Source organism: Salvelinus namaycush, unplaced genomic scaffold (assembly GCF_016432855.1).
Source record: "Salvelinus namaycush isolate Seneca unplaced genomic scaffold, SaNama_1.0 Scaffold425, whole genome shotgun sequence".
NCBI lineage: Eukaryota > Metazoa > Chordata > Actinopteri > Salmoniformes > Salmonidae > Salvelinus > Salvelinus namaycush.
The window spans coordinates 152501-172100 of NW_024061115.1; the positions used below are offsets into that span (position 1 = coordinate 152501).

General features: G+C 43.4%; 1 protein-coding gene across 1 annotated transcript in view; it reads left to right on the forward strand.

Annotated features, from left to right (window-relative positions):
• Positions 1–18979, forward strand: part of LOC120041252 (myosin heavy chain, fast skeletal muscle-like) — a 21655-nt gene extending 2676 nt beyond the window's left edge. The window contains exons 9-39 of the mRNA XM_038986190.1: positions 728–831; positions 1268–1406; positions 2280–2398; positions 2568–2717; positions 2815–2985; positions 3213–3528; positions 4038–4102; positions 4196–4283; positions 7376–7493; positions 7696–7819; positions 8214–8350; positions 9446–9701; positions 10354–10596; positions 10920–11096; positions 11195–11340; positions 11502–11592; positions 12407–12796; positions 12894–13020; positions 13192–13310; positions 13461–13657; positions 13808–13991; positions 14128–14293; positions 14607–14731; positions 14887–15195; positions 16578–16781; positions 16976–17101; positions 17267–17437; positions 17721–17825; positions 17914–18009; positions 18434–18565; positions 18866–18979. Of these exons, the coding sequence (XP_038842118.1) occupies positions 728–831; positions 1268–1406; positions 2280–2398; positions 2568–2717; positions 2815–2985; positions 3213–3528; positions 4038–4102; positions 4196–4283; positions 7376–7493; positions 7696–7819; positions 8214–8350; positions 9446–9701; positions 10354–10596; positions 10920–11096; positions 11195–11340; positions 11502–11592; positions 12407–12796; positions 12894–13020; positions 13192–13310; positions 13461–13657; positions 13808–13991; positions 14128–14293; positions 14607–14731; positions 14887–15195; positions 16578–16781; positions 16976–17101; positions 17267–17437; positions 17721–17825; positions 17914–18009; positions 18434–18565; positions 18866–18886 (4916 nt within the window). The 3' untranslated portion in view covers positions 18887–18979. The remainder of the gene's footprint in view (positions 1–727; positions 832–1267; positions 1407–2279; positions 2399–2567; positions 2718–2814; positions 2986–3212; positions 3529–4037; positions 4103–4195; positions 4284–7375; positions 7494–7695; positions 7820–8213; positions 8351–9445; positions 9702–10353; positions 10597–10919; positions 11097–11194; positions 11341–11501; positions 11593–12406; positions 12797–12893; positions 13021–13191; positions 13311–13460; positions 13658–13807; positions 13992–14127; positions 14294–14606; positions 14732–14886; positions 15196–16577; positions 16782–16975; positions 17102–17266; positions 17438–17720; positions 17826–17913; positions 18010–18433; positions 18566–18865) is intronic.
• The last annotated feature ends 621 nt before the right edge of the window (positions 18980–19600 follow it).

Genomic DNA, 19600 nt, shown 5'->3' on the forward strand with positions numbered 1-19600 from the left:
ACTATTCCAATGAGTACATCCAACGTAACAAGGCATCTAGATATGAGTCAGGTCTTTGGGGAAGATGTATCAAGTAATGCACTCTGATAAGTATTGTGAAAGTATCTTTCAAGGATTTGATGTAATCTATCATACGACATCCAATGGCCCTTTGGGGTATTTCAGATGATCCCGGAGTTCTGTAATTATCTCTGACCCTCTGTGTGGCATTATCACATGTCAGATATATTAAGTAACCTAATACTATGATTTAAAATAGAATGACGAAACTGTAAAACATTATCCTAGATATGAACCATCAACTTAATGAATACCATTGGTGTTTAATAAGGGTTTCAGCATGAAATATCATTTATTTTATTATTTTACACATTCGGTTTTATTATATGTGTTTGTTGTCAATGTTTAGGCATCAAGCTGGGGGCAGTTGTTAAACAAAAGTAAATATTTTGAAGAATTGTAATATAAAATGAATACATTTTTTAAAAGTTATTAAAAAATGAATTACCAAAGTTACGATATGTTGCCATAGATTTTCTGTTAATTGCCAAAATTACTGAAGATTACGGTAACTTTGGTAAATTACCGCCGATAGCTTTGAAACCCTAACCGTGATATAAAATACTTGAGTCCATCTACTAAGTAAAGGAGAGAGAGAGAAACTGTAAAGGTAGAACAGCAGAAATCTAAGAGATTTAACTGACAAGACATTCTCTGTTGTCCATAGAAATGGCGCTCATCACCACCAACCCCTACGACTTCCCCATGTGCAGCCAGGGCCAGATCACTGTGGCCAGCATCAACGACAAGGAAGAGCTGGATGCCACAGACGTGAGTCAAACAAAGGGTTCATCATATTCTAGATATGGAATGGGTAGGACCACCGTACACACTGAATGCACTGTGCAATTCCAACTTGGTGGCAGCTGGGAATTTTCATGTATTTTTTTGTATTTTATTCTAAATGCCTTGAGTTAGTTAGGCATGTACCTCAAGGAACTCTTCATGCCTTCACACTTCACCTTGAGGCCCATACTGTACATGTAAGACATCCACAAGAGAGTGTCACTAAGTCCCTGTGGAACTGTGTAAAATGTATGTTGTGCTGTCATCTACCAGTGTTGGTCAAGTGTAATCACGTGGATCTGAGAAGCCAGTCAAATGGATCCATCCCATTTGTTCTGCTGACAGAACAGAACTGTAGTGTACTGTATGTGAGATAACTACCGTTCAGTTCATCACTGTTGTACTTCCTGTCTAATGCCAGGATGCCATTACAGTCCTGGGCTTCAGTAATGATGAAAAGATGAGCATCTACAAGCTGACAGGAGCTGTACTGCACCATGGCAACTTGAAATTCAAGCAGAAGCAGCGTGAGGAGCAGGCCGAGCCAGACGGCACAGAGGGTGAGTCCACTCATACAATATGTAAACATTAGTCCCATTCCCAGTCCCACTCATAGATATACAATATGTAAACATTACTCCCATTCCCAGTCCCAAACATAGATATACAATATGTAAACATTAGTCCCATTCCCAGTCCCACTAATAGATATACAATATGTAAACATTAGTCCCATTCCCAGTCCCACTCATAGATATACAATATGTAAACATTAGTCCCATTCCCAGTCCCACTCATAGATATACAATATGTAAACATTAGTCCCATTCCCAGTCCCAAACATAGATATACAATATGTAAACATTAGCCCCATTCCCAGTCCCACTCATAGATATACAATATGTAAAGCATTAGTCCCATTCCCAGTCCCACTCATAGATATACAATATGTAGACATTAGTCCCATTCCCAGTCCCACTCATAGATATACAATATGTAAACATTAGTCCCATTCCCAGTCCCACTAATAGATATACAATATGTAAACATTAGTCCCATTCCCAGTCCCACTCATAGATATACAATATGTAAACATTAGTCCCATTCCCAGTCCCACTCATAGATATACAATATGTAAACATTAGTCCCATTCCCAGTCCCAAACATAGATATACAATATGTAAACATTAGCCCCATTCCAGGCCCACTCATAGATGTACGACACGTAAGACAGACAGAGCCTCATCAAAGTCCAGCAGGAGATAATTTATGGAGACCAAATTCCAACCTCCAGAAATGCTTTAAACTGATGGATGTGGGTTCATATCAAAACGTAGCCCCCAAAACAACTTGTCCGAACCCTTTTGTCAGTGTGACATCAGAAACAAGTGGTCTTGTGTTTCTGAGTCTGTTGATGTTGGTTCTCTCTCCAGTGGCTGATAAAATCGGCTACCTGCTGGGCCTGAACTCAGCTGAGATGCTGAAGGCTCTGTGCTACCCCAGAGTGAAGGTCGGCAACGAGTATGTGACCAAGGGACAGACTGTGCCTCAGGTAAGGCGGCCAAACACAGCTTCTACCATCTTCTGAGCACCATACATCTTTTGGTGATGAGTGCATTGCTTGTTTTGAAGAGTGATGTTGTTTTCCCCAAAGCTCTTTTCACCTCATCACTTGACATGGTCAACATCTCATGTATTCATTAGAGGTATTATCATTGCAGGTTAATAACTCAGTCTCGGCTCTGGCAAAGTCCATCTACGAGAGGATGTTCTTGTGGATGGTCATCCGTATCAACGAGATGTTGGACACCAAGAATCCAAGGCAGTTCTATATCGGTGTGCTCGACATTGCCGGGTTTGAGATCTTTGATGTGAGTCTGAGACCAGAACAAGACAATGAGTTGTGATTGAGAGGGATTACAGCCTTGTATGATGATGAAATGATCCCTTCTGAAATTCCATCAACAGTACAACAGCATGGAGCAGCTGTGCATCAACTTCACCAATGAGAAACTGCAACAGTTTTTCAACCACACCATGTTCGTCCTGGAACAAGAGGAGTACAAGAAGGAGGGAATCGTCTGGGCCTTCATTGACTTCGGCATGGACTTGGCTGCCTGCATTGAGCTTATTGAGAAGGTAAACTGTCTGTCAAGATTATAATGGACCTCAACAGCAAAGCTCAAATGGAGTGATGTGTGAGATATTATCACATGGTACAACGTATCTAACTGTTGAGAACTCAAAATGTTTTCTATTATGGGCCCCTAAATGAAGATACTCTGATAATAGCATGTTTGCTGAAAGAATAAATGTGATCCTAAATGTAAATATCCCTAATTTGATATACATCTCTTTTCATAAAGCCATTGGGCATCTTCTCCATCCTTGAAGAGGAGTGCATGTTCCCCAAGTCTTCAGACACTACCTTCAAGGACAAGCTGTACGCCCAGCATCTTGGCAAAAACAAGGCGTTTGAGAAGCCCAAGCCAGCCAAAGGCAAGGCAGAGGCCCACTTCTCCCTGGTTCACTACGCCGGCACTGTGGACTACAACATCACTGGCTGGCTGGAGAAGAACAAGGACCCCCTGAACGACTCAGTTCTTCAGCTGTACGGGAAGTCCTCAGTCAAACTGATGGGGACCCTGTACATCGCTGCCCCACCTGAGGGTAAGACTAGCAGCACATCAAAAGATTTAATGAAGAACTAGTTACAAATCAGTCCCATTTTCTTTAAAGGGTCAATCTGCAGTTGCTACATCCATTTGTGGACTTATTAAGATATGTACCCATTCATTCTTGAAGAACATCAGCTTAGTTCAACCGCCGTACCCCATCAGAACCCAAATTTGAGCTTGTTTTACTCCAATGTTTGTAATCAAAGTAAAGGGAAACAAGATGGTCAGTCCTTTAATACATGGCTCTGTCTATACATTTGAGTGGTTACATTTCTCCAGCCCCGTCTCTCATGTTTTTATTGAAACAGGGGCAGGGAGCATGCTTTGTTATTGTTTCAACTGCTGATTGCTGCTTTAAATGTATCACAATTTCTCTGGGTGATTTACTGGGTTAATTTACTCATACAATAGGTGTTATTTTACACAATCTCATTGGCAGCATTTGTATTAAGATCTGTGTTAAGTTAACCTGAGATTCTCTCATTTATATTGAACTTTTCTCCATTACAACAGATACAACCAAGAAAGGAGGCAAGAAGAAGGGTGGTTCCATGCAGACTGTGTCCTCCCAGTTCAGGGTGAGCTTTTAAAATGGGGATATTCAGTCCTTCAAAAGGCGTAGTGATTATCAGAAATTATTTCTGAGAACATGGTTTGTAACCCTCTTACAGGAGAACTTGGGCAAGCTGATGACCAACTTGAGGAGCACTCATCCTCACTTTGTACGCTGCCTGATCCCCAACGAGTCAAAGACTCCAGGTACAATAAACATTGAGTTAAATATGACATCTTATCAATACAATATTAGTAACCTTAACGAACCAATATTCAACCTGTTTATGAGTATTTAAATTAAATTAAATCAAATCAAAAAATCAAATCAAATCAAATTTATTTATATAGCCCTTCGTACATCAGCTGATATCTCAAAGTGCTGTACAGAAACCCAGCCTAAAACCCCAAACAGCAAGCAATGCAGGTGTAGAAGCACGGTGGCTTGGAAAAACTCCCTAGAAAGGCCAAAACCTAGGAAGAAACCTAGAGAGGAACCAGGCTATGAGGGGTGGCCAGTCCTCTTCTGGCTGTGCCGGGTGGAGATTATAACAGAACATGGCCAAGATGTTCAAATGTTCATAAATGACCAGCATGGTCAAATAATAATAATCACAGGAGTTGTCGAGGGTGCAACAAGTCAGCACCTCAGGAGTAAATGTCTGTTGGCTTTTCATAGCCGATCATTAAGAGTATCTCTACCGCTCCTGCGGTCTCTAGAGAGTTGAAAATAGCAGGTCTGGGACAGGTAGCACATCCGGTGAACAGGTCAGAGATCCATAGCCGCAGGCAGAACAGTTTAAACTGGAGCAGCAGCACGGCCAGGTGGACTGGGGACAACAAGGAGTCATCATGCCAGGTAGTCCTGACGCATGGTCCTTGGGCTCAGGTCCTCCGAGAGAGAGAGAAAGAAAGAGAGAAAGAGAGAATTAGAGAGAGCATACTTAAATTCACACAGTACACCGGATAAGACAGGAGAAGTACTCCAGATATAACAAACTGACCCTAACCCCCCGACACATAAACTACTGCAGCATAAATACTGGAGGCTGAGACAGGAGGGGTCAGGAGACACTGTGGCCCCATCCGATGATACCCCCGGACAGGGCCAAACAGGAAGGATATAACCCCACCCACTTTGCCAAAGCACAGCCCCCACACCACTAGAGGGATATCTTCAACCACCAACTTACCATCCTGAGACAAGGCCGAGTATAGCCCACAAAGATCTCCGCCACGGCACAAACCAAGGAAGATCACGTCAGTGACTCAACCCACTCAAGTGACGCACCCCTCCTAGGGACGGCATGAAAGAGCACCAGTAAGCCAGTGACTCAGCCCCTGTAATAGGGTTAGAGGCAGAGAATCCCAGTGGAGAGAGGGGAACCGGCCAGGCAGAGACAGCAAGGGCGGTTTGTTGCTCCAGAGCCTTTCCGTTCACCTTCACACTCCTGGTCCAGACTACACTCAATCATATGACCCACTGAAGAGATAAGTCTTCAGTAAAGACTTAAAGGTTGAGACCGAGTCTGCGTCTCTCACATGGGTAGGCAGACCATTCCATAAAAATGGAGGCCTCCCGGGTGGCGCAGTGGTCTAGGGCACTGCATCGCAGTGCTAGCTGCGCCACCAGAGTCTCTGGGTTCGTGCCCAGGCTGGGCTGGGTTCGCGCCCAGGCTCTGTCGCAGCCGGCCGCAACCGGGAGGTCCGTGGGGCGACGCACAATTGGCATAGCGTCGTCCGGGTTAGGGAGGGTTTGGCCGGTAGGGATATCCTTGTCTCAGTATGTAAAAATGTAATAAAATGTATGCACTCTACTGTAAGTCGCTCTGGATAAGAGCGTCTGCTAAATGACTAAAATGTAAATGTAAAAATGAGATCTATAGGAGAAAGCCCTGCCTCCAGCTGTTTGCTTAGAAATTCTAGGGACAATTAGGAGGCCTGCGTCTTGTGACCGTAGCGTACGTGTAGGTATGTACGGCAGGACCAACTCGGAAAGATAGGTAGGAGCAAGCCCATGTAACGCTTTGTAGGTTAACAGTAAAACCTTGAAATCAGCCCTTGCCTTAACAGGAAGCCAGTGTAGGGAGGCTAGCACTGGAGTAATATGATCACATTTTTTGGTTCTAGTCAGGATTCTAGCAGCCGTATTTAGCACTAACTGAAGTTTATTTAGTGCTTTATCCGGGTAGCCGGAAAGTAGAGCATTGCAGTAGTCTAACCTAGAAGTAACAAAAGCATGGATACATTTTTCTTTATCATTTTTGGACAGAACATTTCTGATTTTTGCAATGTTACGTAGATGTAAAAAAGCTGTCCTTGAAACAGTCTTGATATGTTCGTCAAAAGAGAGATCAGGTTCCAGAGTAACGCCGAGGTCCTTCACAGTTTTATTTGAGACGACTTTACAACCATCAAGATTAATTGTCAGATTCAACAGAAGATCTCTTTGTTTCTTGGGACCTAGAACAAGCATCTCTGTTTTGTCCGAGTTTAAAAGTAGAAAGTTTTCAGCCATCCACTTCCTTATGTCTGAAACACAGTTTTTCTAGCGAGGGCAATTTTGGGGCTTCACCATGTTTCATTGAAATGTACAGCTGTGTGTCATCCGCATAGCAGTGAAAGTTAATATTATGTTTTCGAATGACATCCCCAAGAGGTAAAATATATAGTGAAAACAATAGTGGTCCTAAAGCGGAACCTTGAGGAACACCGAAATGTACAGTTGATTTGTCAGAGGATAAACCATTCACAGAGACAAACTGATATCTTTCCGACAGATAAGATCTAAACCAGGCCAGAACTTGTCCGTGTAGACCAATTTGGGTTTCCAATCTCTCCAAAAGAATGTGGTGATCGATTGTATCAAAGGCAGCACTAAGGTCTAGTAGCACGAGGACAGATGCAGAGCCTCGGTCTGACGCCATTAAAAGGTCATTTACCACCTTCACAAGTGCAGTCTCAGTGCTATGATGGGGTCTAAAACCAGACTGAAGCATTTCGTATACATTGTTTGTCTTCAGGAAGGCAGTGAGTTCCTGCGCAACAGCTTTTTCTAAAATTTTTGAGAGGAATGGAAGATTCGATATAGGCCGATTAGTTTTTTATATTTTCTGGGTCAAGGTTTGGCTTTTCAAGAGAGGCTTTATTACTGCCACTTTTAGTGAGTTTGGTACACATCCGGTGGATAGAGAGCCGTTTATTATGTTCAACATAGGAGGGCCAAGCACATGAAGCAGCTCTTTAAGTAGTTTAGTTGGAATAGGGAGAGAATTTAAAGACTTGGTTTGTGTTTGCAGGTTTGATGGAGAACTTCCTGGTTATCCACCAGCTCAGGTGTAATGGTGTTCTGGAGGGTATTAGGATCTGCAGGAAGGGCTTCCCCAGCAGAATCATCTATGCTGACTTCAAGCAGAGGTACACACACACACACACACACACACACACACACACACACACACACACACACACACACACACACACACACACACACACACACACACACACACACACACACACACACACAGAAATATTTGCTCTGAGGGTTTTCCCAGCATCAGAATAGGCTTAACCAAACCAATTACAACTTGACATATGTTAAACATTTCTCCTGATTCAGGTACAAAGTACTGAATGCCAGCGTCATCCCCGAGGGCCAGTTCATGGACAACAAGAAGGCTTCTGAGAAGCTGCTTGGGTCCATTGATGTGAATCACGAGGACTACAAGTTTGGACACACCAAGGTCAGTCAAATACCCCCAGCAAGAGACGCCAACTAAAACACAACTTCAATGATCATTTAAACTCTAACCATTAAATGTCTCTCCAGTTGATCTATCCATCTTTTTATTATTTCTTAAAAATGTTTATAAAAAATATTATACTCAATTAATTATTTTGTGCATTATGTCAGAATGGTATGTCTGCAGTTATCTATGTTAGTGTACATTATTAATCTACAGCTATACAATAACTTACAGCTCATAAACAACCTATGCCATGGTTTGTTTGTAAGGATTACAATGTTTATGATGTTCAAATCAATCTAGTGGTTTTGTTCCTCTCTTTTGATTCACCCCTTTCTGTCTGTTACCACCTGACTGTGGTTCCATAATTGACCACGTCAACCTGTGTCAGGTGTTCTTCAAAGCCGGTCTGCTGGGTGTCCTGGAGGAGATGAGAGATGAGAAGCTGGCCTCTCTGGTCGGCATGGTCCAGGCTCTCAGCCGTGGATTCCTCATGAGGAGAGAGTTCACCAAGATGATGGAGAGGAGGTGAGGAAGAGTAGACATCTTGGCAAACTGTTCTGTCAACCACCTGTATGTAATGTATAGTGATTACATAGTGAATATGCTTTAAGTTGTTGAGAATGAGAAAGTACATGTTATAACATTCTATTAAAGTAGCAGTTTGGGATTTAGCAAGCTGTTCAATTGTTATTTAACTAAGTGATATTTACACATTCATTCTGGAATAATAAGAAATGCCTCATGATCTTAACATCACCTGTCAGTCCTTTCATCGAGAGCGCTGTATATAAGTTTAAGAGGGATTATATTTCCCTAGCCCCATTCCTCAGCTGTATGCAAACAGTGGTGGGATCCCTGTTTTGTTATTCTTCGAATCGCAGAATGTAGCTTTAAAGACGTCATCCAGTGATTTAAAAAAAAAAAAACTTTTCTAGTTAAGGACTGGCAATGCCACTCCTTGAAGTTTGTGTCTAAAAAACACTATTTTCCTCAAAACATATATTTTTACAAAACATATGTTTGTACTTTACTGTATTTATACTTGGGATATCGTTTTCCACAGGAAAAGTTAAAAAAAACACTGGAGGAGATCTTTAAGCATGTCACTCACCATGTCACTCACCATGTCACTCAGCATGTCACTCAGCATGTCACTCACCATGTCACTCACCATGTCACTCACCATGTCACTCAGCATGTCACTCAGCATTTCACTCACCATTTCACTCACCATGTCACTCACCGTGTCACTCACCGTGTCACTCACCATGTCACTCACCATGTCACTCAGCATTTCACTCACCATGTCACTCACCATGTCACTCACCATGTCACTCAGCATTTCACTCACCATTTCACTCACCATGTCACTCACCATGTCACTCAGCATGTCACTCAGCATGTCACTCAGCATTTCACTCACCATGTCACTCACCATGTCACTCAGCATTTCACTCACCATTTCACTCACCATGTCACTCACCATGTCACTCAGCATGTCACTCAGCATGTCACTCAGCATTTCACTCACCATGTCACTCAGCATGTCACTCACCATGTCACTCACCATGTCACTCACCATGTCACTCACCATGTCACTCTATCCTTTCTGTGGACCAGAGATTCCGTCTTCACCATCCAGTACAACATCCGTTCATTCATGAATGTGAAAACCTGGCCATGGATGAAGTTGTACTTCAAGATCAAGCCCCTGCTGCAGAGCGCTGAGACTGAGAAGGAGCTGGCCAACATGAAGGAGAACTATGAGAAGATGACGACAGACCTGGCCAAGGCTCTGGCCAAGAAGAAGGAGTTGGAGGAGAAGATGGTGGCCATGGTGCAGGAGAGGAGTGACCTGGCGCTTCAAGTCGCATCTGTGAGTGAGCAACAACCCTCATCAGAGCACATTTAGACACACAAGTACACAGACACGATCGCACACACATCAGCACGTATGAACAATACTTGAATAGGATGGCCCTGACTAGAATACAGTATATACATATGAAGTGGGTAAAACAGTGTTCCATGTCTATGTACATAGGGCAGCAGCCTCTAAGGTGACTAGAATACAGTATATACTGTACATATGAAGTGGGTAAAACAGTATATTCCCCCCAAGACTTGGGGAACATGCACTCCTCTTCAAGGATGGACCAATGTTCGATTATTAAAGTGGCCAGTGATTCCATGTCTATGTACATAGGGCAGCAGCCTCTAAGGTGCAGGGTTGAGTAACCGGGTAGTAACCGGCTAGTGATGGCTATTTAACAGTCTGATGGCCTTCAGATAGAAGCTATTTTTCAGTCTCTCGGTCCCAGCTTTGACACACCTGTACTGACCCAGCCTTCTGGATGATAGCGGGGTGAACAGGCGGTTGAAGTCCTTGATGATCTTTTTGGCCTGTGATATATATTTATATATGTCATGCATTTAAATTGATTTGCTCTGACTTATTTGACTAAATCAAGTCTATATTTTGATACACAAAGTGAGAACACAGGTTTTTTCTCCTGTTCTGAAACCAGGATTCAGAGAATCTGAACGATGCTGAGGAAAGGTGTGAGGGGCTCATCAAGAGCAAGATCCAGCTGGAGGCCAAACTCAAAGAGACGACTGAGAGGCTGGAGGATGAGGAGGAGATGAATGCTGAGTTGACTGCCAAGAAGAGGAAGCTGGAGGATGAGTGCTCTGAGCTGAAGAAGGACATTGATGACCTGGAGCTCACCTTGGCCAAAGTGGAGAAGGAGAAGCACGCAACTGAAAACAAGGTCTTGTAGACTGTCTAACCAAACAATAATCCAAAGAATAATCAACTCAAAACAGAAATGTAATTCAAGTCTTTTTGTGGGTACAGTAAAAATTAAGACACAAAATAGTGGAATTTCAGTTGTGGTGTTCTCCCCACAGTCATTGCATGTTCTGCTACCAACTCGTTTATGATTTCCATTCAGTACACTGGCATGGAGTACAGTGCCATCTAGTGTTGAATCTATAGTACTGTACTTGTTGACACATTTCTTTAATAAATTTAACTAATTCTCCAATTTATGGTGAAGTGACCAAAGACTCATTTTGTTGTGGCTGTTTTCAGGTTAAAAACCTGACAGAGGAGATGGCGTCTATGGATGAGAGTGTTGCCAAGCTGACCAAGGAGAAGAAAGCCCTCCAAGAGGCCCACCAGCAGACACTGGACGACCTGCAGGCAGAGGAGGACAAAGTCAACACTCTGACCAAGGCCAAGACCAAGCTGGAACAGCAAGTGGACGACGTGAGTGGAGTTTTACATTATGGACATGATAGTGTGTAAGATGATATTATCTTCAGTTGTTTAGATTTGACCAACACATGTCTGTTTATATCTTGTAGCTTGAGGGTTCTCTGGAGCAAGAGAAGAAGCTCCGTATGGACCTTGAGAGATCCAAGAGAAAGCTGGAGGGAGATCTGAAACTGGCCCAGGAGTCCATAATGGACCTGGAGAATGACAAGCAGCAGTCTGATGAGAAAATCAAGAAGTAAACACAAATAAATTATTACAGTATTCCCTGCCATCTTAATCAACATTGTGGTTCTTCTTGGCTCATTCTTGTAATTATGAATTAGATGAATGGTGAATGGTAAAATATGCTCCCTTTATACTGTCTAACTTTGCAATCAACGTGTTTGTGTTTGTTAGGAAGGAGTTTGAGACCAGCCAGCTCCTCAGCAAGATAGAGGATGAGCAGTCTCTGGGAGCTCAGCTGCAGAAGAAGATCAAGGAACTCCAGGTACAGTACAGGATCTCAGCTCCAGTACAGGAAAATAACTGACACATTTATTCTGGTAGCACACGTTCTTCCTGGTGAATTCTGATGGCTCAGTAAGATGGAAGATGGTGCTTCTTCCTGGTGGATTCTGATGGCTCAGTAAGATGGAGGATGGTGCTTCTTCCTGGTGGCTTCTGATGGCTCAGTAAGATGGAAGATGGTGCTTCTTCCTGGTGGATTCTGATGGCTCAGTAAGATGGAAGATGGTGCTTCTTCCTGGTGGCTTCTGATGGCTCAGTAAGATGGAAGATGGTGCTTCTTCCTGGTGGATTCTGATGGCTCAGTAAGATGGAGGATGGTGCTTCTTCCTGGTGGATTCTGATGGCTCAGTAAGATGGAGGATGGTGCTTCTTCCTGGTGGATTCTGATGGCTCAGTAAGATGGAAGATGGTGCTTCTTCCTGGTGGATTCTGATGGCTCAGTAAGATGGAAGATGGTGCTTCTTCCTGGTGGATTCTGATGGCTCAGTAAGATGGAAGATGGTGCTTCTTCCTGGTGGATTCTGATGGCTCAGTAAGATGGAAGATGGTGCTTCTTTCTATGTAAAGATGTTGCTTCTTACCGTTGTTAGTTTGGATCCTGCATGGGACACTGTCTAATGGGACACTGTCTAATGGGACACTGTCTAATGAATATAGTAAATATGTTAGTGTAACTGGCTATGTATAAACACATTTATACTAAATATACAATACATACTATTATTATGTGGTGAGGTTCAATTGTTTCAACTGTATTGTAGTGTTCATTCCCCTGCTCCTACCCCCTGTTTTAGGCTCGTATTGAGGAGCTGGAGGAGGAAATTGAGGCTGAGCGTGCTGCCAGGGCCAAGGTTGAGAAGCAGAGGGCCGATCTCTCCAGGGAACTTGAGGAGATCAGCGAGAGACTGGAGGAGGCCGGAGGCGCCACTGCTGCTCAGATTGAGATGAACAAGAAGCGCGAGGCTGAGTTCCAGAAGCTGCGTCGCGATCTTGAAGAGTCCACCCTGCAGCATGAGGCCACAGCCGCCGCTCTGCGCAAGAAGCAGGCCGACAGTGTGGCTGAGCTCGGGGAGCAGATCGACAACCTGCAACGCGTCAAGCAGAAGCTGGAGAAGGAGAAGAGCGAGTACAAGATGGAGATTGATGACCTCTCCAGCAACATGGAGGCTGTCGCCAAGGCTAAGGTGAGTAGTGATGTTTTGGTCAAGCAGTGTTGAGGAGGGTCAGCTAAATTACCATTCAATAAACTGAAGTTGACAGTCCCATATGTTTCACTAACAGGGCAATCTGGAGAAGATGTGCCGTACTCTTGAGGACCAGTTGAGTGAGCTCAAGACTAAGAATGATGAGAATGCTCGCCAGGTCAACGACATCAGCGGACAGAGGGCCAGACTCCTGACAGAAAATGGTACCTTCAACAATGAACAACAAACCAATATAGTTCACCTAAGTAGTACACAATAACATGTATCGGGGGCTGTAAATTCAGTCTACATAGTTTCTGCACTACGATTCCTCAAAATACAATTTCAATCTAGAAAGAATGACTCATTAACAGGAGGTCACTCTAACCCTGCAGGTGAGTTTGGCCGCCAGCTGGAGGAGAAGGAAGGCCTGGTGTCTCAGCTGACCAGAGGCAAACAGGCCTTCACCCAGCAGGTGGAGGAGCTGAAGAGACAGATTGAGGAGGAGGTCAAGGTAAGGCACCCAAAATGGAAACCACCCACCACAGTTTAAAGCTTAATCTACACATAGACTGTTTCTACGCCACCCTCAGAGACTTCTAATATAATTTGTTTTACTCTCTCTCTCTAATTTCTCTTGTCTTTCTTTCTCTCTATCTCAAAGGCTAAAAACGCACTGGCCCATGGTGTCCAGTCTGCCCGCCATGACTGTGATCTCCTGAGAGAGCAGTTTGAGGAGGAGCAGGAGGCCAAGGCAGAGCTGCAGCGCGGCATGTCCAAGGCCAACAGTGAGGTGGCTCAGTGGAGGACTAAGTACGAAACTGATGCCATCCAACGCACAGAGGAGCTGGAGGAGGCCAAGTGAGTTGCACACAATAGCAATAACTCAAATAAGCGGTGTGGATGGTGAGGGTGGTATGGGGATCTGAGAAAATGTTACTTCAATGTGTAGTGCAATATTTGTTTCACAACAAATGACTCACCATAACACCACCCTCTGTTGTCCAACAGGAAGAAGCTGGCCCAGCGTCTGCAGGAAGCTGAGGAGACCATTGAGGCGACCAACTCCAAGTGCGCCTCCCTGGAGAAGACCAAGCAGAGACTGCAGGGAGAGGTGGAGGACCTCATGATTGACGTTGAGAGAGCCAACGCCATGGCCGCCAACCTTGACAAGAAGCAGAGGAACTTTGACAAGGTGAACATTTATAAACCTCACTCTAGGGTGATGTTTCCTGTCTGCTATTTGATCAGATGTAGTATAATTGTAGCATATTTCTGATTCAAAACTCTCCATCAATGAGTTGTAATGAAAATCCCGTGGATTTCCCCAGGTTCTGGCAGAGTGGAAGCAGAAGTATGAGGAGGGTCAGGCTGAGCTGGAAGGAGCTCAGAAGGAGGCTCGCTCTATGAGCACTGAACTCTTCAAGATGAAGAACTCGTACGAGGAGGCTCTGGATCATCTGGAGACTCTGAAGAGAGAGAACAAGAACCTGCAACGTGAGCATTTGACAGCAGTTATTTTCGTCCGATGTTTGACCAGTGTTTGAAAATGGAATCAACTGTAATCATTATTATTATATAAAAATTACTATTTAACAATCTCAGAATGTTCATGTAAAGTTTAAAATATATTTTTTGGAACTTGAAATTGGTATTCCTTTGAACAACCCAATGAAGTCAAATTATCAAGACAGTATGAAGTGCTGTTATTGAATTTTCTGTTATTATGATTCATGATAAACTTCATTGCATTGGTGATATCTACTGAATATCTCCTGAGTCTAAACAGCTCCTGTGTTTGTGTGTGCAGAGGAGATCTCTGACCTGACTGAGCAGATCGGAGAGACTGGCAAGAGCATCCATGAGCTGGAGAAGGCCAAGAAGACCGTGGAGACAGAGAAGTCTGAGATCCAGACCGCTCTGGAGGAGGCGGAGGTACAAACTACAGCTGTTTCATAGGAAAAGCAGTGTTACACTAGCCAATGCCAGCTACAATCCAATGTTCCCTTTATCTGTGTTTATTGTAGTCATATATTCAGTTTGTAATTATTTGTGTTAAACAATTTGTCTGACTGCTTCTCCTTGTCCAGGGCACACTGGAGCACGAGGAATCCAAGATTCTGCGTGTGCAACTGGAGCTGAACCAGATCAAGGGTGAGGTGGACAGGAAGATCGCTGAGAAGGACGAGGAGATGGAGCAGATCAAGAGGAACAGCCAGAGGGTGGTTGACTCCATGCAGAGCACCCTGGACTCTGAGGTCAGGAGCAGGAATGATGCCCTGAGGGTGAAGAAGAAGATGGAGGGAGACCTGAACGAGATGGAGATTCAGCTGAGCCACGCCAACAGGCAGGCCGCTGAGGCCCAGAAACAGCTGAGGAACGTCCAGGGACAGTACAAGGTAAAGGGACTGGGACATCAGGCTCAAAATCCTGAACATGGGGAGGGATGTGTTCGTGAATCAGTAGAAAATAATAGATCAGAGGAATGTACTCGAGTGGACTAATATACTGTAGGAAGGTAGGGATATTGGAGTGGACTAATATACTGTAGGAAGGTAGGGATATTGGAGTGGACTAATATACTGTAGGAAGGTAGGGATATTAGAGTGGACTAATATACTGTAGGAAGGTAGGGATATTGGAGTGGACTAATATACTGTAGGAAGGTAGGGATATTGGAGTGGACTAATATACTGTAGGAAGGTAGGGATATTGGAGTGGACTAATATACTGTAGGAAGGTAGGGATATTGGAGTGGACTAATATACTGTAGGAAGGTAGGGATATTGGAGTGGACTAAAATACTGTAGGAAGGTAGGGATATTGGAGTGGACTAATATACTGTAGGAAGGTAGGGATATTAGAGTGGACTAATATACTGTAGGAAGGTAGGGATATTAGAGTGGACTAATATACTGTAGGAAGGTAGGGATATTGGAGTGGACTAATATACTGTAGGAAGGTAGGGATATTACACTCTTAGAAGTAAAGGTGCCTGGAAGAACCTTTTGGGTTGTCGCACCAGCAGAACCTTTCCAGTTGAAACCGGAACCTTTTTGTGATTGGAGCGGTTACATTTTGAACCTATTTAATAATATATTATAGAGGTGGCAGCCTATCAGATTGGAGATGTGGCTTATTGGAGGGTTATTTTTTGTCATCCGTTAGCACAAATGTCATTCCTGTATACTGCAAATTAAAATGTTTCTTGAATATTTATGCATATTGAATATTCTAATATAATCTTCTTTTTTTTAAATTGCTGATGATATAAAAATAGTAAGGTTGTAAATAGTCCAACTTTGGGATTTGCTCTTGAGGAATGAATACACCTCCACTGGCCTCATTGAAGCAACAAAACTGTCCGTGTTCAACCTTAACATGTGATGACAATACAACAGAACAGATGAACATGAATTAAATTTACTCTGTTTGGCCCCAAAACAATATATCTTAAAGCCCCTACTAAGTCTTCCTCCACTCCAGGGGTTCCTCCATGAACCCGCTGCTGCATCCAACCATTAAAGGTTTATCCAAGAACCCCTCAACTAACCAAATGTGAAAATATGAACCATTGACTAGCAATGGTTCCTTGAGGAACTCTAGGGGTTCCTTGAGGAACTCTAGGGGTTCCTTGAGGATACCCAGGATTCCTCTAGTCACCACTAATTATTAGAGTGTAGAAATGTAGGGATATTAGGAACATTTTTACCCATTAACATTTCTCTCACCGATCATATCGCCCCTACTTCCACAATTCCTAATTCATTGTGAACCCTAGGATGCCCAATTGCACCTTGATGATGCCGTCCGCGCCGCAGAGGACATGAAGGAGCAGGCAGCCATGGTGGAGCGCAGAAACGGTCTGATGGTGGCTGAAATCGAGGAGCTGAGAGTTGCTCTGGAGCAGACAGAGAGAGGACGCAAAGTTGCTGAGACTGAGCTGGTCGACGCCAGCGAGCGCGTCGGACTGCTGCACTCCCAGGTACGGGTCAAAGGCCATTTCTAATGAAACTCAACCAAGCATACCGATTACACACACATATATAATTCAACAGTGCTTAATATTGATAAACCTTTAATATTTTCGTAGTTTTATATTTATATTTTCATAATTTCAGCCTTGTGACTTGTAAGTTATCTTGAGAGTCAAACAAATGGCCTTGTTTCCTCCTTCAGAACACCAGCCTTGCGAACACCAAGAAAAAGCTGGAGACTGACCTGGTTCAGGTGCAGGGAGAGGTGGACGACATCGTCCAGGAGGCCAGGAACGCAGAGGAGAAGGCCAAGAAGGCCATCACTGACGTGAGTCCTTATGATCTACTCAATTACATAAACTAGATTTGTCCCCAAAGGCCAATGGAAGCTGGGCTGGTTAAACAAAGATCTCAAAAAGGAGGTCAGATGATCTCAGAGGGACATTATGATTGGTGCCAGTTGGTGCATAAATGAAACTAACTACCATTCCAGGCGGCCATGATGGCTGAGGAGCTGAAGAAGGAGCAGGACACCAGCTCTCACCTGGAGAGGATGAAGAAGAACCTGGAGGTCACAGTCAAGGACCTGCAGCACCGCCTGGATGAGGCTGAGAATCTGGCCATGAAGGGAGGCAAGAAGCAGCTCCAGAAACTGGAGTCCAGGGTGAGTTAACAGCAGGGTGGATTAAAAGACAGATTGCTGGAAATATATTTGATCATATAAAAATACACAGGAGCATTGTGTAATGGCTTTTTCTCTGAATCACCCACCTACATCATGAAATGTCATTGTTTTATTATAGACCTCTTTAATTAAAATCGTAAAAGTACATAGGAGCAGACAACACTTCTTGACCAGTAGAAGAACATTCCTCTGATTTACAAAGATTTGTTACGTCTGACTTCACCACCTCACATAAATGCCTACGTTTATTTCTTCCACAAAGGTGCGTGAGCTCGAGTCTGAGGTGGAGGCCGAGCAGAGAAGAGGTGTAGACGCGGTCAAGGGAGTCCGCAAGTATGAGCGCAGAGTCAAGGAGCTCACTTACCAGGTAAGAAAAAGTGCATTCTTCACACACTGAAGCACACTGGTTTGTGTGTTAAACTATGGACTATTGATTCTTGTAACTTCTCCCACAGACTGAGGAGGATAAGAAGAACGTTGCCAGACTTCAGGACCTGGTAGATAAGCTGCAGATGAAAGTGAAGGCCTACAAGAGGCAGGCTGAGGAAGCGGTGAGTCACAGACTTAGTCAAAACCTCTGAAAGCTTACATTCCCTAGTAGACATTACAAAACGTCTAGACAGTTTAGTTGAAGTGTTGTACTGCACATCAGTCAACATTGACTCGGTTGATAGTGCAAGTCATTTCTGAAGAAATGTATGCACAGTGACTCCTCTTCCTATGTGTAACAATTTAAAGTAGAGCGGGTTGAATATTATTTAGCTTTGTGCCGGGGGCTGGTCTGGTGGTAGTGCTGAGTCTCCTGGATCACATGGTCCTGGAAGCAGCAGTTTATCCCCTGTTCCACCACTCACTTTCTCTAATGTATCATCCGTCTCCCTCATAATTCCTTTAAGAAATATATATTAAATTGCTACCTGAAGCTTCAAACGTTCAATACTGATGTTAGGCGCTCCCTCTCTTTTCTTTACCCAGGAGGAAGCATCCAACCAGCACATGTCTAAGTTCAGGAAGGTTCAGAATGAGCTGGAGGAGGCCGAGGAGCGTGCTGACATCGCTGAGACTCAGGTCAACAAGCTCAGATCCAAGAGCCGCGACAGCGGAAAGGTACAGAAGTGCTCCTAAACCTACACCTGACATGTTCAAACATGACCACATCAACACCACCTATGATTCATTCTTCACAGATGTCAATACTGACCTTTTACAATCACTCAAATGTTGAGGATCTCTGAGAAACACATTTCAGGACAGGGTAAATAATCCACATTTAGTTGGTACTTCAAAATCGAAAATCAAGCTGAGCACAGAGTCGTAAATACTTGATCCATTCTGTTATTTCCAAGTGTTGATATATTTATCATGTTCATTATTAATACTGATCTATTCTGTTATTTCTTCTTACAGGGAAAAGAAGCTGCTGAATAAACAAGACCAAAGTCTTATCAATTTCCTGTGTTTCATAAAATATGACTTTCATGGTGAAATGTTGATCATTGATTAAAAACATGTAGACTTACATACACTTCCTTTGTGACTGTGGACTTATTTCTCAGAAAACAGCTTTTCATACCACAAAAATATTGTACTTTAACTAAAGGAGCAATCTGGGATTCAAGCAACATCAAAGCGGACACCCCAACAAAGCGGTCATTCTTTTTGGCTAACCAGCTGAGGGATGAGGATGGAGAAATGTAACTACACAATTCATAGACTAAGCTATTATAATCATCCATAGCATCAACATGATAGTTTTAACCCTTTACACTCAGGGGGAGGGGCTTATATGAACACGCCCAAATTGAAATGTCTCCATAAGAAACAAATAGGAGAAGCAAGATGGTAGCATAACCATGGTAACAATTGAGAGAGAACACTTTGGTGATTGGACGGAAATTACTCAGAACAAAGTTCTCAGGATACAACAAAACAGATTTTTTGCATTTGAATTTTGTCCCAGATAATGCGCACAATAATCTCATGTGGCCAGACGACGTGAAAATAAATGGTAATCTATCATCTGACCAAATTACACAAGATTTTAGTCCTGGGTTATCCGAGATTATGCGTATATATACATGAAAAAAGTAAAGAAAATATCAATTTCCTGTGTTTCATAAAATATGATTTTCATGGTGAAAT